We start from the raw sequence: 22,422 nt of genomic DNA on the forward strand, positions 1-22,422 counted from the left end.
CCAGGCTCCTCTCTCCTGCAGGGCCCGCCCGCGGCAGGGGCAGCACTGCGCGCCACAGCCTGCGGAGGGCGCCCCGGCAGCGGCGAGCGAGGGCCCGGGTGGCTGGCAACTGTTCCGAACGTGCTGTTTGCTCCGCAGCTGGCCCACGGCCGGCTTGCTCCGCCTACGTCGCCTCCCGCCCCGCCTGCCCAAGCACGGGGCTCTGCCGTGACTTGGGTTGTGCGGCGGTCTAGAGCCGCCCTTGCGGGTGCCCCGCGCTCCCGGGGGAGCGAGGAAGCGGGGTCGGAGCGCCGGGCGGAAGCTGCCCCCGCAGCTCCCGGCCCCTCCCGCGGTGTTCCCTTGCGGGGGATGGCGGCGGGCGCGCGGCGGCGGCAGCTCCCGGCCTGGATGGGGGCGGCGGGGGCCGAGCGGGCGGCGGCGGCGTCCCCGTCCCCCCGGGCCGGGCGGCGGCGGGCGGCGGCAGCGCCCAGGTAGCGCCGCCGGGGCGGGGGAGCGGCGGGCGGGGGGCGAGCCCGGGAGCGGCGGGCGGGGGGCGAGCCCGGGCGCTGCCCGCGCTGAGCGCTCCCCTGTGCGCGGCCCAGGGCGGCGGCGGTGTATTGTATGAACGAGGCGGAGCTGGTGGAGGTGGCCTTGGCAGTCCTGGCCGAGGTGAGCCGGGACCTCCGGGACTTGGCCTTGCCGTAAGGGAGCGCGGGAGGGCGGCAGGGCTGCGGGCGGCCCCTCTCCGGCGGCGGGTCGGGGGCCCTTCCGGGTGTAGCACAGTTTTCCCGGTCCCCTCCTCTCGATCCCAGCTGCGCAGCCGTTGCCGGGCGCTGCAGGGCAGAACCAGGCTCCACCGCGGACCTGGGACCTGGCTGTCTCGCGGGATGGTGGGCTGCACCCCCTACTCCTTGGGGTGCTCCCGGGGTGAAGTCACGCACGGCCGGGTTTGTTTGTTTTCGCTTTGGTCAGAATCTACAGTGCGAGGAAAGTGAAGAGAAGGCCCGGTCTGGGAGCAGAGAGGAGCAAGAGCTTCAGCCAACGCTAAACGAGGCTCCTGGGAGCAAGGCCAACGCGGGGGAAGGCAGCGACCACAGTCCGGCGCTTCCGTCCCCTCCTGGTGCTAGTGCTGGTGCCGAGACACAGAGCACAGGCGGGGAGAACTCTGAAGACGACGTTCTGAAATATGTCAGGGAGATCTTTTTCAACTAACATCTCTGTGACTCTCCAGGAGTAGGGGGGACAGTGGGGCGAGTGTCCCTTCCCATGGTGCTGAGGACAGTGGGAGGAGGGCCTGGAGCAGGCTGTGTATCTGCTGTGTTGGTGCCCTGTGGAGCTGGTAGGATACCCATGAAAGCCGGGGAGGGGAAAGGAAGGAGGCACTCACTTCACCCAATCCGTGCTGGGTTCAGTGGGATTTGGCTCCAAATTAGGATGTGTTCATTTCTGTTTGGCATCTCAGAGCATGGACAGATTAAAGAGGACATTCTGGTTTCTGTGAGCGTCCCTTTGGTGGGTCAATGTTGGGACTGGAAGGGAGCAGGGAGTTACTGACTTGGAATGCCTTTGCTTGCTCTGCAGAGCTGCAATAGTCATGGTTCAGCCTTGTGGGCTCCCTTGTCCTTGTGGTCCCTCTGTGACATCTGCAGTGGGGGTTGGCAGGCTGTCCACATTGGACCTGATGCTAAATTTGCCTCCAGACTCCATCAGTCCTCCCATGGCTGAGGAAGACATGAGTGAGAGCAGATTGGCAGGGCTGGGACTGTCCTGAGGGGGCTGACCCTATGGCAGTGTGCATGGGGTGATGGGAAGGGATGAATACCCCTCAGTATCCTCTTCCCAATCCAAAAGGGGAATGAACAAACCACATGAGGCCAGGTGTGAGAGCCTTTATTGAAATGAAGAATCAGTCAAACTACCATCACCAGCCACATCCCCACCAAGGCTGAAGCAGGAAAGAAAACATACCCTCATGTCCCCAGAGGGAACGAGGGCAAAGCAGATGTTTCTTTGTGCAAGCTTACATACATGGCACGGAGCACTGCTGTGCACTGTCATGGCATGGAGACTCCATCCAGTGCTCTGGCTATGATGGCCTACCTGGGGCACTGCACCCCAGCCTTTTGGCAGCCCTGGCCCTGCTCCCTGAGCACACCCTTGTGTAGTGTGTCCTGAGCTGGTTTTGTGGTGAGCTGCCCTCACACAGAACCACTTCTGGAGTCTCAAAGGTTGCTGGAGTGCTGGGCTCAGCACCATAATATCAGTGGGGACAAACCTGGGACTCTGCACCAAAATCCTCTGCTTCCTCATGGAAACCCTCCTCACTGGAACTCTGTTCATCAAGTTGTTAGGCTGCCTCTCCAGGTGCTCTGCTGCTTCTGGGGTTGGATGTAGGGCACATTGCCTCAGTGAACTAAGGCAGTGACTCCAGATACTATAGCTGGTAAAGTACAGGTGCTCCTGCTGAAGAGAGTATTTTCAGTGCACCTTTGAGGCTGCTACTGCTGTGATGGCAGCGTACAGCCACAGCTCCTCAAGTCACAATTACCTTGAAGGCATCCCTGGTTAGTCCAGGAGGTGGAGAGGGAGCAGATTCTCTGGGCAACTCCAAGAAAGGAAGCCTGTTTTCTTCTCTGCTTGCCTGTACTTAAGCTAGATATTAGCTTAGGACAGAGGACTGTGTCCACTGTATACTGGTTCTGATCTCTTCACTGCCCTTTGGGTCAGGGCCAGAAGTGCTGTTGCTTTGATGCTGTGCCCCATACTAAGGGGTGTTACACGCTGTTGTTCCTGGGAAGCTTCTGTGGTACACTGTGGCTGTTGGTGTCTGCTGCCATCTTGACACAGGAGTGCTGCACACAGCAATATGCCAGGGCATGGCTGAACATGAGCCTTTGGACTAAGGATCAAGTTCTTGCCAGTGACTAAAGCTGCATTTGCATTACTAATTTAAATCAGGTTAATGTTAGCTCTTGCATCTTCACTGTCAAATCTCAGTGGGCAGGACCTTCTCTGTAAAAGGCCTTTGACACTTATGTGTGTACTTGACCCAGCTGAGGTACATAGTGGCAGTGAGAATCTGAAGCAGTAGCAGAGCCTGAGTCCCAAGCAGTGCCAGGAAGCCCCCAGTGAAATCAGAGGGGTGAATCCACTGTGAGGTTTGTAAAAGAAACATACCCAGGCCTCCAGGCAGGATTATCATCTGGATAAAGAGTATGATGAGGATCACCTTCCACCCCTCTCTCTGCTCTGCGTAGTGCACATTTACAACAAAAAGGGGGTAGAAGATGCTGAAGACCAGGCAGGTATACACACAAACCCTGGCTAGCGCCATTTCTGGTAGGCTGATGCCCATCACCTGTAGATGCTTGTAGTCCAGGCACTGCAGCTCCCCAGCTGTCTCATTCCACAGGCAGAAATTGTAGAAGCCAATGCGTTTGTCAGGGATGTCAACCAGGTTTCCAGCTTCACACAGCAGTGCGTAGACCATCAAGCTCAGGGTCCCAGCAGCCTCGAGGAGACTCAGCACACAGAGCAGGTACCCTGTACACCTCTGTTGCAGCAGACCCATCCTGGTGCCTATATGCTTTCTTGGTGCCATGGAAAAGCCTGCTGTGGGGATGCCTGTTGCAAAACACAAAGGGGGGGACCCTTCAGTTGTTGTCTGTTATGGCACCCTTCCCAAGATGTGCTCTGAGCCTGTGTCGCTGGAGTCTAGGACTCCCCTTGCAAATAGAACTGAAGCATCTCAGTCCTGCCTAGGACTGTGCTGCATGTGTTACTGGGTCGAGGGGGTGCATTAGGTGCATTTTTTGTCACAGCAAAGGTGGCTGAATGATGTCCTGTGTGTGGACCAGCACTGGGAGGATGGTATGACTCAGCCCCACACATGCCCCTTGCACCATGATCTCATATTGAATAGAGAGGCACTTGTCAGCAAACTGCAGTGATGAGAGGGGAGCAAAACTGCTGTCTGATAAGAAGGGGGTTTAGAGCTGTTCTGGGAAAATGCTTTTCTTTCAGTTTTGGTCAGACAAAGACAACCCTTGTGATCTTTGGACTTCTGAGTAAAAGAAGGAGGAGTTAAGAGCTATTCTGGGAAAATGCTTTTCTTTCAGTTTTGGTCAGACGAGGACATCCCTTGTGATCTTTGGACTACTGAGTAAAATGCAGGTATGACAGGATCTGAACTGCAGGGCTCCCCTTGCCTCCCTGCCCCATCCTATAGCTCTGGGACAGTCAGTGCCATCGATGCCACCCTTTTCCAGCACCTGAGCTCCACTTGCACCTGAGGTCCTTGCATGCCCATAGATTTCGGAGCACACCAGGACTGATTGCCTGCAGCTCTGCTCCCACCACTGAGGCTGGCAGACATGGTGCTCCTCTGTCCTGGTTGCCTAAGGACCAATGCCCTATACAGACAGGCTGTTGTCCAGCTCAGAGAGGCACGGATCAACCTGCAGCCACTCACCCTCCTCTGAGGCCCAGGGACATGGGTGTTACTGAGACAGACCTGTGATTGCCATCCTCTGTGCTCCTCTCTTGGACTGCTTGGCAAACCCAAGATTGCTCCTCTCCCAGAAATGTGAACTGTCCTCAGTGCCCTCTTGCAGGCTTCTGCTTCACACTGAAAAACAGGAAAGTGGCATCAGGAAGAGGTATCACTGGCTGCAGATCCACATGACATCACAGCACAGACCACCCAGATCTGCAAAGAGACACAAGCAAGACAAAGAGCTTGGAGATCTTGGCTTCAAGCTCAGCCTCTGGCTCGAGGCTTTGCAAATAACTTTCCTCCCCTTTGACAAGCATTATCTCCTGAGAATCATTCACCACTTTCCTTCAAAAAGTTCACATTGGTTCCGCTGTCCCCCCTCTGTTGCCTATTGTCTAGTGGTATATCATCCTGATGTCCTGGATGTTCTCTAGGCCATCACCCAAAGCTGCTTTTGGATTTGGTACAGCCCAGCCTCTGAGTTTTTAGAGCAGCAGGAGAGACTCCACTAAATTTTTACCCAGTGCCTGGCTGCAGTGCTGGTGACTAGAGACCCTTCAGCATCCCCCTCCCACTCCCTGTCTCTCCCTGGATACTTGGAAGTGGGCACCTCTGTTTAATGAGCACAGAGATAAAGCTTCTCTGTCCCAAACTTCTTCTCCACACAGTCATGGCTAGGAGCAGCACACACACAGCATGGAAGGGGGTCACAGCATCAGACACCAACCTGTCCACTTCCCCTGATCACTTTTCCCTCACTTCTTGTAGCTTCCCTTGGAGGTCTTCTTCACAACAGGCTTCTGGAGAGACTGGAAGGTCACATGGAGGTTGCCCATTGTTCTGAATCTACAATGAAGACACAAGCAACAAGGAAAATATTCATGCTTGGGCACAGTGTGCTGCAGAATGAGACCTCAGGCACATGTAATTTCACCATGGTTTGTCTTGCCCCTGATATTGCCCCTTGATTTGTTTGTCTTACACACGGTCTCCTGCAGCCAGGCATTGCTGCTTTTCCTCTCCCTGTTCCACAAGGGCTCACACCACCCACTGTTCTCCCTGCTGTCCTGCCTCACAGCCCTCAGAACAAGCTGCACTTGGAAGGGACTCTTGGTTAGCTGACCAGCTCCCCAGGGATTTCTGTTAGACCTCAGAGCTGGGACCAGTACAGCCCAGCCAGCTCCTGGCCTTGCCCACTCACCAATACTTGCTGTCATATTTCTTTAGACTGACTTCCTTAGGAAGGCAAGCTTGTAGAAATACAGGGTTTTTGTTCAATCATCTCATGTTTACTCCCCCAGCATCCATAAAACATAAAAGCTATTAGAATTGTCCTCCTTGCACATATTTACTAGAGAGGGGACAGAGAGTTAAATTCCTAGCAGGTTTGTGGATATATATGGCACAGGTAGAGGACAGCCACCTCAGAGACCCTGGGCTGCTGTGTGATCTCTGCATCTATGAGGGCCTGGGGAAACCCCATGGTATCTTTGCCCTCTTTTTTGCTTTGAGGCTTATGTCTATAAAGACATATTTTCTTTTCCCAGTGATGCCACTCTGTTCATTGTCAAATTTCAGGCAGCTTTGCCCCTCATCTTCCTGCTGCCTCTCCAACCAGCCCAGCAGGTAAATCCCTGTCCCTAGGTGTGACTGTGACAGGGACAGAAACATGCCTGGAGTGGGTGCCTTGTGCCAGCTGGATAGAAAGCACATGGCTGGCCTGGAGGCGATGTATCATTTGGCAGTGAAGGCTGAGACCTAGCACCCTGCCACCAGCGCAGCCGCAAGCACGGCATTTGTGAGCTCTGCAGCTCATCCTTTGGTGGCAACCTGGCTGAGAAGCAAGGAACAAACAGGAAAGAGCTGTCACCCAGCTGTCACCCAGGGTACAGCTGGGGTTTTTCCCAAACATCTGCAGCCTTGCCACTTCTAAGGAGGTGCTTATGCCTTTGGACAGGAGATTCTGTGGCTCTTCCTCAAAAGTGCAAGAAAGAGGAATCAAAGCATAGCACAACAAGCCCCAGCCTGGATTCAGCCTCCTTCTTTCTGGACAGGCATCGCTGGAAACACTGGGTTTCACCATAGGAGAGCTCTGTGTCTCAGTCTCCCCGGCAGAGAGGCTCCATTGCATGGCTCAGGAGCTCTCTGGGATGTCTTTGTGGGAGATGTGGCACCTTCTGTGCTGTTGAGACTGCGCAGCCCTTTCCTCTGCTGCTGGTAGGGAGGTGAGCAGCCTCCCAGGCTGGGGCTGCGCTTCCTCCAACAAGCTGCTGGCAGAATGCCTGAATGCAAAAGGACGAGGGGGTGGGCATGTTCTCTTTCACCGAAGAGCCCTCCAGAAGACTTGACTTTCCTGCATCCCCTCTCCCTGGCTGCTGCAGGGAGAAATGCCATGTGAGAGCGGTGGGAAAGGAAGGCAGCTTTGGACTTAGCACTTTTTCTTCACGATACTTGCCCCCCCTCCCAGCCCCTCGGCTTCCCGGAATCCTCTCTCCCCTCAGGCAGGATTATCTGCAGAGAAACCATAGGTGAAGACAGGCCACTGACAAGCTAAGGATTGCCAGCAAGCAAAAATCAGCCAGCGGCAAATGCAACAGACTGTAGAGGAATTGCCCTTAAAGAGTCCTACAGCTGGGGAAGGACCTGCTCCCTCCAAGACATTTGCACACCACTTCTTCTCCTGGCAGTTCCCTCCAATGCCAGTAGCGTTAAAAAGGTGGGGGACTCGGTGGAGGATGCTTACCGGCTGCCCATCTGACTGGGTGCGGAGCTGAGGCACACTGGAGAGGGCTGAGGTGCCCTGGGGAGCCGAGCTGGTCTGTGTGCTGCCAGGTTCTGAGCTGACTGGGCTGTGACACAGCCAGCCCCTGTTATATCACGTGCTGTTTGCTTTCTGTTTCGATTTTGATATGACTCGTCCAAATATGAGGAAGAAAACAAGCCAAGCCCAGCCACCACAATGAGAGCCGGGGCCAGGTTTGCATCTCCTTCTCCCGGCTGTGGTAACCGGCAGTAATAACTGACCTGGCTAAGTTCACCATGAGTGTCGTGCTACTGTAGTAGCTTGCGTGTCCACCAGGGGTTAGATGAGTTTGTTTTGTTTGGACACTTCTGTAGAGGTGACTGACTGTCCCAGCAACGACCCCAGTACCACAGCACTGTCAGAATTCACTGACATTGCCCTTGGACTTTGAACTCTCCTTCTGCTTCCCAGACCCAGCACCACCCAATTTCAATCTCCCCCTCGCCTGCAGACACCGTGCCTATGCAGCACAGTGCAGGGGAAGTGGTAAGGTGCCTTCTGCTACAGGAAAGCTTTGAAACCTCGAGTGACGAAAGGGGCAAAACTCTCTTTCCTTTAGTCCTCCCGGCCAGATCCAGAACCCTTTGTCCATTTAGCAGTCTTTGTGGTAGGTCTGTTAGGAGAGCTGTGTGTTGGGGGTTGATACATGTGGGACACCTAGCCATGAAGCTAGGTTCCACCCGGTAGATTCACAGAGTTCCACCTAGTAATTCCATTTTTTGGCATGGTCTGGAAATCTCCATGTGATACACATGTTGTGAGCCTGTAATACCGGCACTAACATCCAAGAGCACAAAGTAGGTGAAAGGAAATATGGGAGGAAGTCCTAAGAGAAACTCAGTGGATAGACAGCATGCAAGTGACAGTGGGGAGGTGCCTTCCTATGTGGCCTGTGTATGTGGAATAACTTTAGCATGCAGAAGGACAAGGATCTGGATCAAGGTGGTTCAGATCATAGATGGCTTAGACAGGGGTTCTTCTGGGAGAAATCAGGGGCTGGGGTGGAAAGCTTGCAGCAAATAAAGCCCAGCAGTCCGTAGCTGCTGAGTTGAAAGTGGTGAGGAGTAGAAAGAAGGAAGCCTTGAGGCTGAACATGGCCTCCCTCTAATGTTTGGGCTGCTGGCTGGGAAACTGAGGAATGAGCAGAGACTTCTGGGGCAAGACATCTGTTCCAGTGAAGTAACATCCCTTGGCAGGAGGCATGTTTGTGCTCCCAAGAGGGGTGGTAATTCAGTTTGTCAACATGCCACTCACTTTTCTGTCATTCAGGAAGGAAAAGGGTGTGTAATTTTGGTCTGGTGATCTACTCCTTAGCTGATCTCAGCACCACAAGGGAGGCTGCTGTTTCACTGCCATGGGTAGAAGGCATAAGCATCTCCTTCACAAACATTCTCAATTCTCATTGGAGTCCTGTTTGCTGGGGTAATCAGGATGACTGCCACGGTGGGACTGCTCCATTGTGCCATGGCATTTCTCCCTGGAGCCACTGTCATCTTAAAGGGGTGGCTGTTCCCCTCCATATCTCCTGCACCTCAGCCTTCATGAGCGTGCCAGATGGCCATACATCCTGGCCTTAGCCTTTTCACAGATCTCCTTGTCTCTGGCCTTCTCTGCACTGCTCAGAGCAGTAAATACTATCATAGAATCATGGAATATGCTGAGTTGAAAGGGACCTACCAGGATCATCAAGTCCAGCTCCTGGCTCTGTGCAGGACACCTCAAGAATCACACCATGTGCCTGAAACCATTATCCAAATGCTTCTTGAACTCAGACAAGCTTGGTGCTGTGACCATTTCCATGGGGAGCCTGTTCGGTGTCCAACCACACTCTGGTTGGGTGAAGAATGATATTTCCTGATATCAAACCTAAACCTCCCCTGACTCAGCTTCAGGCAGTTTCCTCGACTCATGCCGAGTCCTGTCACTGGTCATGAGAGTGAAGAGATCAGTACTTGCCCCTGTGCTTTCCCTCATAAGAATGTTGAAGACCACAATGAGGTCTCCCTTCAGTCTCCTCTTCTCCAGGCTGAATAGACCAAGTGACCTCAGCTACTCCTCATACCTTCACTACCTTTGTTGCCCTCCTTTGGAGGCTTTCTAATAGTTTATTGTCTTTCTTGCATTGTGGTACCCAAAACTGCACACGGGACTCCAGGTGAGGCTGCACCAGTGCAGAGCAGAGCAGGACAATCCCCTCCCTCAGCTGGCGATGCTTTGCCTGATGGCCCCCAGGACATGGTTGGCCCTCCTGGCTGCCAGCCTTGTGGCTGGCAAGATTTTCTCTTTCCAAAATTTACATCTTTGCTTGCTGTTCTGGTTTTCTTGGGTCTTGTGTTTCTTGAGGGGAACCTCTCCTTCATTTTTCTTTCTTCCTTTTTTGAATTACTCTTTGTGCTACAATCATGACTTGAGCCAAAAAAGAGGAAAGAACAAATCCATATCAACTATTACAGTGTTACTATACACTAAAAAAAGTATATGGCTTTGGTTTCTTTACTAAAGGGGAACCACAGCAAGATACAAATTCTAGTGCTAAAATGTGGAAACTTTAGTCATAGGCATAGGACTTGGTTTTATTGCTCTGGTGATGTGACATTCTATTAACCTCACTCTAAAAAGGTTAATTCCAACATTTCACAGAGTCAGACCATACATCCCTTTATGGCATGCTGATACATTTGAGAAGCAATGAACCTATGGCTAGAGCCTTTCCCCCATTAATTGCAGAAGGATAGTGCAGGGTCAGAGATATTCTTTGCCATTAGGTTGAGATTTTCTACGCTCTGTTCCGTGGGCTGTTCACAAAGAGGTCAACAAGCTTCAGGACCTCTAGTGTTTCAGCTCCATGGGAAGCTCCATGAAAACAGTTCTGGTATCTGACACAGCATATCAGCTTCTGCTGAACACATGGGAGTTTTCCAGCACTGCTAATGTACTGCTACCGTGTCTTATGTCTTTCAGTACCATGATGTAACTAGACCAAGAAACCCTCCACACAGAACCAAACCCTAGTCTTTTTTGTATTTTGATTAGAACAATAACTGAGAAACCATTTAGATATTGAAAGTCTTCTCTGCGGTCTTGAAGACATTTTAACCATTTTTTCCTCATCTTCTGGAGAACAGATTAAAGTTGGGTGAATGAAAATTTTCTCTTTTGGACAGGATCATATCATGGTACACAAATTTCCTGCCTCCTGTTGCACAGATGACTTTTCATAAATGCCTTTAGCATTGGGAGTGGGACTCTCAGAGCTAAAAGATGCAGAGGTCAGTCCAGAAAATACTGTATCTCCACAGAAATTCATGACAAGATATACGTAAATATGACCACACGGAATAGAAAATCCTTAGAGGTAAACTTCCTGCTACTGTAGTCTGAAGCATTTCTTAAGAATCATATGAGAAAAAAAAAAGTAATTTTCTGTATTTCAAGCTACAAAGAACCACAATGCCGTAAGTGCCAAATCATATGCTTACTATACCACTACCCCCTCTGAGTCAGTCAGAAGTACTATCACAGATGCAGCAGAGGGTTACTTTACCATTACAGAAGTAAAAACAGTCACCAAAAATATTTCTTTTCTTTTTTATCAGGTGAAACCCTACAATTTTCAAGTTCGTGTAGCAAAGTCTAAGCTGTAAGGTGCAAAGCAGAAGTCCTTGAAATCATGTAGTGCAAATAAATTATTATGTATTATTTCATAAGGTCTTTGGGGCAGGCTCCGCTGCAGTCTAACTGGCTTGCTAAATCTGCTTTGCTCTGTGAACCAACAACAGCCAAGTGCATGCTCAGCAAGACACAGAACATTTGGTGCTATCAGTAGGTGGGTACTTAGGAAAGTAAGCATGGACAATAAGTGAGGACCTTGCACCCATAGGAGTGTACAGCCTTCATTGTTCATTGCCAGAGCACCAGAACCTAGAAGGAAATGTGCTAGCAGTGAGCTATGCACTGGCACTGAGACAATATTGTGATTTTAAGATATCCAACCATTCTAAACTAGTAACTGTCTGTTTTGGAGTGTCTGTGCCACCTGACCTGTCTTGACCTTTATTTTCTCACGTTATCCCACATATTATTATGTTGGATAATACTCCAGTCTGGATCTAAAACACAGAAAAAAAAATATTAAGAGCCAGGACATTTGTTTATTTTTTTGTTAAACTTCCTCTAAGCAATGTCAGTTCCAGGAAAGCCTAGAAGAATGTGATCTGTTATGTTTTTCCCCTTGGGTATGATCCACAATAACTAGGAACAAACAGCTGCAGCTGGGGAAGAAAGTGCCAAGACTGCAAAAACATTTAAAAAACATTCTTTATTAATCTCCTTTTTGGCAGGCAAGCTCTTACCCGTCATAACACTGCAACATACTCAACTGTACCAAACTTAAACTGTGCTTAAACTCTACTTAACTGCACCTCCTGCTGCACAGAAGCCAATTACAGCCATAATGATTTGTGCCCAGACTTAGAGGCTGGCAAAGAGGGACTCCCTTTTAATTTCGTCTCTCCCTCTGTACTGTGGGTGGCTCATGTGTCTTTTTTCTCCAGACCTGGTTCTCTCCAGCGCCTTGGGTGGTGTGACAGGCACAGCCCCAGCACTGATGGCAGGTAAAGACCACATCTCCTCAAGTGCCAAAGTGACTGCTGCAGCCCAGGCCCCTGGACTCTCCCTCAGCCTGACCTGATCTGGCAGATGTGCCACCAGCCAGCCATGGACAAGGTTAGCTGCAGCTGGCTTTAGTGCTGCTCTGCAAATTATTACAAATGCTTGTACCCTACTGCCAGTAGGAGCAAATATTTTTTTTCCCTCTCTGGAATTTGCCTTGGGTTTATTTTTTCACTAGTGAGACTGTTGTCAGTCGATACATAATAGTGTAATAATGTGATGGAGACAGTTTAAATTATAGAAAAATGAACTCTTCCAAATGCTGAGACTGAGTGAAACCCCAGCCAAAGAACTCTGTACTTATCTTTGTGAAACATACTCTTTACTGAGGTTTGAGATTATAGAAAAAAATGTCTTATTTGGATTTAAAAAATTAACCAAACGTATAATGCTTACCTTTTTTCACTGGGTCAGATACCTGTTGAGTATCAATGCCTTGAGTCTGTGAAGCAGAATAAAAACAGGAATGAATGATTATCAAGTTCCAAAAGACTGATTGACCAGAAGGTATTATCAGTCAGCTCCTTTATGGGTTGTTCAATTAGCGTTCATCAGGACAGGGGAAGCTTGGTAAGAGTTCAATAACTAGTGGGAAAAAGAGTTAACATGTAAGGGGCTGGTCTTTTTTTTTTCCCCCACACGCAGAGGGCAACCTCGGCATTCAGTATTTAGCATGATTTTCAAAAGCTCAGAAGACTCAGCAACTTGTGTTCATTTTGCAAGCTGCTAGGTTCTCAGCATTATAAAAAATATCTAAATTAAATTATTTTTAATGAATGTAGGAACATAACATTAGACTATATTATTTTTATCTATGATCTTTAAGTGTTTGTCAACTCCAACAAGACTCACATTGTCTAAATAGTTATGTAGGATGATGAATAGCAACAATGGAGAAGTTTTTAAAAAATATTACATCTTATATTCTGACAATGACCCTTTAGTAAATTTCATCCTGGGATGAAAAATACAAGTATTTTTGATTTTATTACTTCTCTCCTTAGCGATGCTAAGGAAATGTGAAAATGTTCTCCTGATATTTTGGGGTTTTTTGTTTTTTTTTTTTTCAGAAATGTAGCCATTTTAATTCATGAGGGCATATCATAGTTACAAATCAAAAAAAACCCCAACATTTGCAAATAAACATGATAATAACAATGCCAGAAGGAGTACATATAAGCAAGCTGCTCAAGATTGAATTCTTTATGCTGTTCTGTTCAGCAAATGAACCTGGATATAAACATCTCATATTGACAAGGGACCTCACTTCCTACTCAATATGGCTTGTTTATTTTTAGTCTGGGAACCTGGACATCCATGCTTTCTCAGTAGCATTAATTGCCACTGCTCTGTTTTTCCAGTGTTGGGGCTTCTAAAAAGAAGGATTGGCAGAAAATGCAAAAAGCTTGAGAAACACTGGTATAGCTGTTGAACCAATAAAAGCATTAATAAAGCAGTCAGCATTATAATGTTTATATACATAAAAAGAATATTATCCATAAAAATATCAATGTGTCTTCTTTCCAAATGACAGTTTTCTCTAGGTCACCATAACAATGCTTCTGTTTTACATCCTTAAGGCCATATAGTTTTCTAGGGCTGAACAGCAGCAAAATGCTGTTGAGGGCTACGTACAGCTCCAGCATGCGTTTCTGTCAAAAATTCTACTGTAGCTGTGATATTCCTCACTATTCACTTTTTTCAAATGTCTCTAAGAACTGTCATCAAGAACAATAACAGAAATTTTGGTAAGTCTTTTTATCTAATAAACTTAATTAGTCACTGAAGTAGATCCACATGGGAAAGTGCCCATAATCATGAGAGGAAGAGAAGTAAGAAGCTTCTTGCACTGATTGTGACTCATAGCTAGTGTTTTACTCCATTCCTTAAACTGGCTCTGATGCTCAAAAAAAAAAAAAAAATCTTGTGTGATCTGATTTAACTCATTAACCCAGCAGAAAACCATCTCATTCTTTTTGATGGCTTTGGTTTATTCTGTTAAACCAGGTCACGGCAGGGACTGAACATCAGAGGGATAGAAGTGGAAGGAATATACACCTATAGCTGCCAGATAACATGGGAGATACAGAATCCTGTTGGATAACTGATTTGAGGGGATTTCAAACTCAGGAAAAGAACTGGAAGGGTGTAACACTGCTTAAGGTAAGAGCAGTCCAGACAAACACAGAAGACCACCATAGAAAGTTAGGGTATTGTTTCTCACAGAAAGTTAGGGATTGTTTCTCATCCATTTAGTTTAGTCTTTAAAATGGTAATATACGTAAAAGAAGCATTCAAGAACAAAGAAAGGCAGGGATGCCTTCATAGAACCACATTAAAAGAATCATACATAATCCACACAAGAGCCTTTGTTAAAGCTTAATTACTCTAGGATAGATATTAAGTAATGGACTATCATATCCCTTATACCAACAGACATTTCACATGATGTGATGAGCCATTTTACAACCACTTTCTATCTTCCCTTTTCTCCTCCTGCCACATTCCCTGTTGTATATTCCTATATTCGGCTATAAGATTTGTGTGGAATCTTTTAAGTAGTGTTAAATTAAGAAGAGTTAAATTAAGAAGTGTGAGTAGTAAAAGTCTAATTTTAGTAACATTTATAACTTTTCCTTTGACACTCTTTATGAGATAAGGAGAACATAGAATAAATTGTGGGATATCTAAATAATTCTAAGTTACTTGGCATTCCAGTCTAGCACATCAGAATTTAGGACCTTGGAGTTCACCCTGGCTTGCTGTTTCACTACCTTCTTGTGTTCCTTCAGGCACAGCAAATAATAAGAAACACTGCAAATTTATTTAATTGGTTAAAGAAAGTCACTATCAAATTTATTATTGCTATAGACCTATAGACTACTCTGTTATTCACAGCTGGACTAACTGAGGCAGGAGAAAAGGCCTAGGAGGATCTTTACCTGCTTGTTGTTACGCAGTAGTTTAAGAGAGCATTATGGAAATGCTGTCCTATGGACTCCAAGTCTTCCACGTGTGTGTTCTTTCATATGTCTTTTCAAATGTGTGTTTTGTCTGCAGCCTGAAGCATCAATCCCTGTAAGCTAGGGATCTATAGGCCAAACCAGTCACGTGAAGGAACACAAATCTTATTTAAAACAAGCTGTTTTATGAAAAACATTAAATGTACTATTTCTGACACTGACTTTCTGCACAAGAGTTTTGTTTGTATTAATTTGTTGTAGAAGTTAAACTAGAGAGATTTAGTTTACTTGCTGAAGGTTTAATTTAATACCTGAAGGTTTAGTTTTATATCCATGGTATCAATGTCTTTGTGATTGGAAGTCTGCATAGGAAGTCAAAACCATTTATATCAAAACAAGTAAATTTGGCAATCTTTGCTGTCAAATGGACATCTGGGATCTATTCTGAACCTAATCTCATTCTAGAAAGTAGTTGTATGCCAGAAAAGAAGCAAATGAAAGAAATAAGGAATTTGATAACTAGATTTTTTGCAGAGGATATGGGGAGAAATATGCTGAAAACATTTTGATGAAAACTCTTTTTGCTTTGAAGATATAATTTATTACCAGAAAGGATAAAGTATATTAAAGGAAAACCTGCAAATAACCCACTCTGAAATGCAACTAAATCTAAACAAAGCAGTCAGAAACGCTTGGATGCTGTGCAAAGATGTAAACAATATCAAAACAATAAGGGACATAGAGACATCAAACTAAAAAAATATAGTGGAAAGGAAAATCAACTGTTTCTAAGGGAAAGAAAATGAGGTTATCTTTTTATCATGTTTTGGGTACACCAGATGGAAGGGTAACATTCCTCCTACAATAGATCTATATTTGCAATTCAAGTCATGGCCCATTAGAAGCAGTGGTGATTTCCCACAATCACACCATCTGGATTCAACATTCGTACTACTTTCAAGATGAAATTGTCCCACAGGAGTTGAGCTTTGCTTACCAAGAATGAAATCCATGAAGCCCTTCATTATCCAGGAACTCTGTTTCTCCTGGATGCACCCTTACTGTCAGTATCACAGCCTTCCTTGTCACTTTTGGAGGGGGATGGTGGTGGTAGTGATGATGATGATGGTGTTTCTTGCCAGTGAATGGCATAAGATGTGAATCTTGAAGAATTTGGACTTCACTGGATCTTTAGAGATGGCCCCCAGATACTCCTACAGATTGGAGTAGGGGTAAGGATAATAGTGGGCAAAGTAGCAGGTGTTTTGGTCATGAGGAAACAGGAACATCCAAAGTTAGAAATAGTGATGTCCACTTTGCCTCACATTGTTTTTCTAATGCTTGATTAATTTCCAGTCCTTCAGCAGCCATTTCTTATGCTGTGTCTTTGCATTAACTTCTGAGTACAACAATGACCACAAGCCATATTTAGATAGGCTGTTATAGTTGGTAAAGCTGACAGTAGTGAAGCAATCCCTGCCTGTGCATTGCTTACTTGTAAGTAGTACCACTGTGTGTCTGCTTGTGCAGAGGTCAGTGTGTGGGTCGGCTAGTATGCAAACTCAATGTTGGTAGGCAGAGAGCAGACAAACAGTGTCTTGCTGGTTAGCACTGCAGTATGATATAGTGTTAAATAGTGTGTGCTGTCATGTGCACACCACAGTGAATCAGGTGCAAATCTGATTTACACTGCTATAAATCAAAGTCTGTGTAGCTGCCAGAAAAAGATGCCTACTCCCACTGAGCATATCAATAATGCAACTGATATCTTGATTAGGACTTTTAATAACAACTTGAATTTCTAAAAACATTCTCTGCTCTACACTTTAAAAGAAGGTGCTTAAGAAAAGGTGCTGAGTTTGTGTGTGTGATTATCACCTATAGAACACCTTCAGTGCTAAACAAGCACCCATATTCTACTGCAACTTGATATTTTCTATCCCCAGAATTGCTAACTGCCTGTAACTGCCTGCACAACGTCATTCCTCAGGAGAGGAGGGGCAACTGGCCATACTTAAGGCAGCAGTTTTCAGCTCCTCACTTGGAAAGTTTCATTAAAGCCTGAAAACCACAACACCACAACACACTGTTGGAGAGTTGGACAGGCTGAATAAGAATCACTTCCAGTTGCCTGCGCATGAAATTCAAGTCACTAATAAAGAACACGGAAAGCTGCACTTTTTAAAGAACAGCAACTAAAAGACTATAACAGAAATCCCTGTCCTTGTTTACAAAAAGGCAGGGAGCTGGGATTCTGAGTGTTCCTCCACATCTTATCCCTTCCAATAAATTAGCATGTCCAGTTGCAAAGAACAGAGGTTCCTTTCTAGACAGACAGCAATTACCAGTTTTCTTGGTTACCAAATGTAGCAACCTACTTATGACAGGTAATATGCCCATACTGCAGAAGTAGCTAATTTCTAGATAAACATGATGTCAATGAGTACCAGTGCTTTTCAGTGTATTACAAGCTTTTACTAACTGTGTTGGCCTCAAAAAGGGTGCCAGCTCCCTTTCAGTTTTGTGTTTCTGAAAATTTAGTGGCCACAACTAGTTATACTAGGATTGCAAAACTGTTACTATGCTTTCTTATCAATGTAGAAGTATTTCAGGACCAAAATCAACAACTGCCAGAAGTTCCAAGTTCATCCAAGGCAACTGGATAAACTTAGCAAACACAGGAAAGAATAAATAACTCTCATACTCAACCAGTGACAGTGGAATAAAGCAACTAAGTTCCTTCAACTCTGTCCAATTAATTCTTGCCAGATGTAGAAGCCTGTAATTAAGCACTGATCCAATCTGGCCAGGTTTTGTTTATAAATTTTGGCAAAAACACTATAGCAAATAGGATAACAAAATATTCTCCCAACAGATTTCAGTGTTGATGTTGCAGTCATACAGCTCTCATCTTTTTCACTTTCTCTTCTGGCTATTATAATTCTCCTCTCATATTTTCACAACAAACTCATTTTAAGCTGGTTCATATTGTTATTCATTGAGAACAATGGCTTGAGCTGAGCTGGACTTCTGGGATAAGTAACAGTACAGGCAGAACTTATGGATGATGAGACAGATGCATAACTATGTAACTAATTTTCATCCCTATCTAGAGGAAAATAATTTATTCCCAAGTACTTTAAAATAACATAGGAAAGCATATTGATTTCATTAGGCTTTGAATTAGATTCATAAAGGAAAGCAAAGCAAGTCCTTCATCTACCTACAACTCACAGCAAGATTTATCAGCCTGTTCCCACCTTCTCCTAGATAAAAACTTCTTTGTCAAGAGTTTGCTATATTTGTATTATCTCCAAACCTGTTGTAGTGTACAACAACACTACTGGAGTAGTGAGTATCCAATCTGAAAAAAAAGAGTCACACAGGAGGAGTACAAGCAGTAAGATTATACTGTAATCTTTATTATATAAAGGACACACTTAAAAGTGGTTCATCCTATTTACACCAGTTCCACATAGATGAATAGGGAAGCCTCCTTTTGAGCCTCATTTTTTGGATCTGTGAAGAAATCTTCACTAAGCTCTAAATAAAAATACATATTATTTTGTGCATGTGCAAACTTTTGCTGTGCAAACTTACCTCTGCTCCCTGTACAGCTTGTTTACCATCAGATGACAATGATGAATATTAGACACCATTGGTACCATTAGGAAAACAGGTGCTCCAACTACAGCGTGAAGTCACTGATTGCTGACCACACAGATACTGCATATCTGTAATGCAGTGTCCCCCTGTAGCTGACATGACATCTGCCTGGCATGTCAAAGATAATCTGATGACCCACTCATTCTGACAGTAGGCCTTTCCTTACTGTAGTACTCACAACAGTCCTACCCTATTCCATTCAAGATGCTAGGATTTATTTTCAAAGGTAACAGAATAAGAGCATAGATATCTCAGTCCCACCTCTATGCATTTTCGATTATTTTATTTCCAAATTGCAATTTGTTGTATACATAAAGCACAAAAACTGCCCAAGTCTTTACTATCTCAAAATAAGTTTGCAGTATGACTACTGGACAGACTGCATGAAAGCACTTATTAGCTGACATTCATATCTAAATGTATAGCCCTGCAATACAGTACTGACATTGCTAGAACATGAGATTTGTACTGAATCCGTAAGACCTCAACACTGAGGCATGTCAGATTTGCCCTGTCTGAACTTTATCTGCCTGCAGCTTTGTTTCACCTAATTTATCTGTGACAGCAATCTCTCTAATTGACATGTATGGCTAATTTGTTTTATTTTGTTTACCTTCGAGTGATATAGGCTTATACAGACAGCAGTGACAAGGAATTGTTCTATGTAGAAATGCAGGCCTACAGCTGGACAAACCTCCTTCCAGGGGGTAACAAAGAGAACAGGGAAATATCTAACATATGTAAAGAACACTGGATATGGTAAATTCAAATGTAACATGGACTTGCACACTCATGAAGAAAGAGAAGGGTGCAGCAAACATATGGAAATGACCCCAGAGTTATTTGGATCCTAGAGTGAGGAGGAAAATATCAGTATAACTATTATATTTCTCCCAGCAAAGGACTTCAGAGGCTGATAACGCACAACAAACAACTCTTACCTTCACCAGAACAAATTGTCTACAGTGAAACTGCTAACCTTAGGATCCAGAGTAGCAGTGGAAGGGAAGGTAGAAGAAGGGTGTGAATGAAGCTTACGTATAACAATTTTAGTCGCATTATTATTTTTCCTTTTCCTGCAGCAATTAGATCTGGAATAATAATGATTTTCCTTTTAAAATTTCACTTACACTAACAATAAATTCTTGGCTTTATTAAATATAAGGCATTCTTCCTTTTTGCCCATATGCAAGATTTTAAGCATAACACAATAACTTACCAATGTGCTTAATTCTGTTCAGATGACTTCACATTGGTGTGGCCAGTACACTAGGGAAAACTGACTGGAAGGTCATAGATCATTCAGATTCTGAGGCTCCCAAGGATGGGGCACTACTGTCTCTGAGTTAGAAGATAACAGAATCTCTTTTGCCCTTTAAAAAAACAGAGTGCAAACAGAATCTTTAAGAAAGTCAAAGAACCCTCACATCAGTCTCTCTCTTTCAAGTGGAGACAGGCTGCAGAGATTATCTACATTAAAATACCATAACTTAGCATGTCAGAATAAATTTACATCCCACTGTAAAGGAAATGTAATGTGCCATCATATGTACCACACTGAACTTAAAAATAGTGTTGAATGAACTGTTAATCAATTAAACCACAAAGCACTGGTATTCAACTGCAGCAGGGAATAGCTTACTTGGGTTCCTATAGAAAGTCTTGGCACCTTTACTTATTACTGCTTTTATGGCTAGGATGTTATGGTTAAGGCCTACAATCTCAATGCCTGAGTCAAAAATCTGGACTGTGCAATATTGTACAAATAATGAACAAAGCTTATTCCTACAAAACTTATCACACAGTGTGTATGCAAGAACAAGATAGTACTGGCTAACATGACAGGAGAGGCAGATTAGGTGCTATCAAGAATTTTGTAAAGCAACAGAGGCATTTGAAGGCACTGGGGAGTTATTTGCTTGTGAGCAAGGAATTCTTCAAAGTTGGGAGAAGTCACTTGAATGAAAACATGTTAGGCAGAGGAAAGGCTTTGAAAAAATACCTAGTATTTGGATGATTGGGAATCTGGTACTGTGCATTGACCACAACACTGCCCAGAGTTGTTTACTTGTCACAGAATCATAGACATGATCCCCTTTCAAAGCATTCCATATCCTTCCTACTATCTGCTTATATCAGGCCAAAAGATAAAAGTTTGGTTTCATATGATTTTGTTTTTGCTTTGGGCCTTAATCAGATACCAGTGCCATTAAGACTTGTTTTTTGCCAGAAAAAAAAGTCTCATTGCTTTAGATCTGGTTCCTAGATCTAATTCTCTTTACAGCGGACAAAATAACATAATAGACAAAAGAGCTTCACCTGGAGGATCTGGCTTCTGGTGTAGATGACATCATATGTAAAAAGAATATGAATTAAAACCAAAACTGATGAAACCATTTTTGAAATGTAGTGGATACCTAACTCTAATGGATACATGGCTCAGTAACAGGTGATTCAGGGTGAGCTGCAAGATGGGACTGAGATAACTAGTCACTGAGATCAAGAACCATTAAGTGTGACTAGACCTACTTCCAATTTTGTTTAGAGTTTTACAGTAATGTGAGCACTAATATTTTCCCTCCTCCCCTTTCTTCCACCCTGTGATTTTATAGGATAAATGTAGGGGAATATTTGAAAGGGTCTTAATGTGTAAGAACAGTACACTGTTCACTGTCGTCTCTCACAAGTGAGTTGGGGGGGGTCTTCATCCTAAAAAAACTAAATTAAAATACTAAAATGAAATTGAAAGTCCACAGGAGGACTGCTTGCTTTTGTTTATTTTCAGAGAGAAGAGTTGCTTCTGTTTAGGTTTATTTTATGCCCTGCAGAAGAATTAGTTCAAATCTCCATAGTAATGTACTCCATCGTTGTTCTGTGCCTGGATAGTACTCATCCCTGTGTACAATTGAGACAGGGTGCTCTTCAGCTGTTTGAGGAGGCACGAGCAGGAAAGTCTGGTGGGTTATACAGTGAAGGCTCAACAGAAATTCACACAGGAGTTCAGGAATAACTGTGGTGTTGGAAATCACAGTTACCTAAACACACTGACTGGACTCCTTCAGCTTCCTCTTGTTCTTGAAGGTACTCCTGAAGAACAATCCAGAACACGAAATTTTGGATCTGCTTGGGTTTGCTCTTTGGAAGACCTGCTTTTCCTCCACTGGTTACAGAGGCACCAGTGGTGAGCTCCTTGGCTAACAGAGGAGTCCAAGTTGGTTGTGTGTGAATATCCATCCCCAGGATTTCTGTGAATTACGGACAGGCACGACTGCCCAGCCCTCTGAACCGTGCCCAAAGCAAAGGGGACATATGGTCACAGAAGGGACTGTGGTTGGTAAGTGTGATATTGTACTGAGCAGAAGAGGGGGAATTTAAACCTACGTCTTACAGTAGTGACGTTACTATGTACTCTTGATCTGTATAATCACAAAACACCTACCAGCTCCACAGTCTCTAGGACTAAACAGTCATGGGAGTTTTGCTGTTTGCTGCCACAAGATGAATGCCATGACTTCTATATCGGCTATATATGTTATGGTCATATCAGTTTGTACATGAAATGAGAGAACACTGGTTCTTAATACACACAGGAAAGTTTCTTCATCCCTCTCATCATCACATTCCATGTATACAACCCCCTCTAGAGTCAGACTCTGCATCTTCAACTTTGGAAAGCAATGTATATGTTTCTCTCTGTAGTGAAGGTGGTCCTGAGATGCACACAGGTGTGGAACATCTGTGCCATGCTATTAAAATATTTGAAATAAATTATGTCTCTGAGAAAAGAAATTTGAACCATATTGTTTCCCTACTTATGATGAGAGAAAATTGTGCATTTAATGTAA

The 22,422-nt window shown here is 45.0% G+C and overlaps 3 protein-coding genes across 4 annotated transcripts; 1 reads left to right on the plus strand and 2 right to left on the minus strand.

Annotated features, from left to right (window-relative positions):
- The first annotated feature begins 36 nt into the window (after positions 1–36).
- Positions 37–1,685, plus strand: CYREN (cell cycle regulator of NHEJ). Its single transcript, XM_051784315.1, has 3 exons — positions 37–470; positions 582–648; positions 952–1,685. Exons 1-3 carry the CDS (start codon positions 349–351, stop codon positions 1,189–1,191), a joined length of 429 nt encoding a protein of 142 aa, XP_051640275.1. The 5' UTR covers positions 37–348; the 3' UTR covers positions 1,192–1,685.
- A 169-nt stretch (positions 1,686–1,854) lies between these two features.
- TMEM140 (transmembrane protein 140) lies at positions 1,855–7,648 on the minus strand. 2 transcript variants are annotated; one of them, XM_051784308.1, is made up of 4 exons: positions 7,218–7,648; positions 5,202–5,320; positions 4,493–4,606; positions 1,855–3,603 (listed from the first exon to the last, which is right to left on the minus strand). In XM_051784308.1, the coding sequence occupies exons 3-4, from the start codon at positions 4,503–4,505 to the stop codon at positions 2,966–2,968; spliced, it is 651 nt and encodes a 216-aa protein (XP_051640268.1). In that variant the 5' UTR covers positions 4,506–4,606; positions 5,202–5,320; positions 7,218–7,648; the 3' UTR covers positions 1,855–2,965. The 2 variants fall into 2 exon arrangements, with proteins under 2 accessions (XP_051640268.1, XP_051640269.1); XM_051784309.1 differs by having other exon boundaries at positions 4,493–4,599; positions 5,198–5,320.
- A 2,682-nt stretch (positions 7,649–10,330) lies between these two features.
- Positions 10,331–21,811, minus strand: AGBL3 (AGBL carboxypeptidase 3). Its single transcript, XM_051784651.1, is given in 16 exon segments — positions 10,331–10,461; positions 10,464–10,531; positions 14,655–14,734; positions 15,729–15,770; positions 15,772–15,815; positions 15,818–15,906; positions 15,908–15,949; positions 15,951–16,015; positions 16,018–16,382; positions 16,385–16,425; positions 16,427–16,460; positions 16,999–17,063; positions 18,209–18,275; positions 19,797–19,817; positions 19,820–19,860; positions 21,627–21,811. Coding segments are annotated over 16 exon segments (1,380 nt in total).
- Between the last annotated feature and the right edge of the window lie 611 nt (positions 21,812–22,422).

The sequence above is a fragment of the Manacus candei genome, unplaced genomic scaffold (genome assembly GCF_025592945.1).
Source record: "Manacus candei isolate 608988 ecotype Guabito, Panama unplaced genomic scaffold, ASM2559294v1 h1tg000018l, whole genome shotgun sequence".
In the NCBI taxonomy this organism is placed as follows: Eukaryota; Metazoa; Chordata; class Aves; order Passeriformes; family Pipridae; genus Manacus; species Manacus candei.

Bases quoted from the DNA above. Each gene is read 5' to 3' on its own strand.
- CYREN (XM_051784315.1), top strand. From the start codon at position 349: ATGGCGGCGGGCGCGCGGCGGCGGCAGCTCCCGGCCTGGATGGGGGCG. The intron at 471-581 runs GTAGCGCCGCCG...TGCGCGGCCCAG, and splicing joins CGGGCGGCGGCAGCGCCCAG to GGCGGCGGCGGTGTATTGTA. The intron at 649-951 runs GTGAGCCGGGAC...CGCTTTGGTCAG, and splicing joins CCTTGGCAGTCCTGGCCGAG to AATCTACAGTGCGAGGAAAG.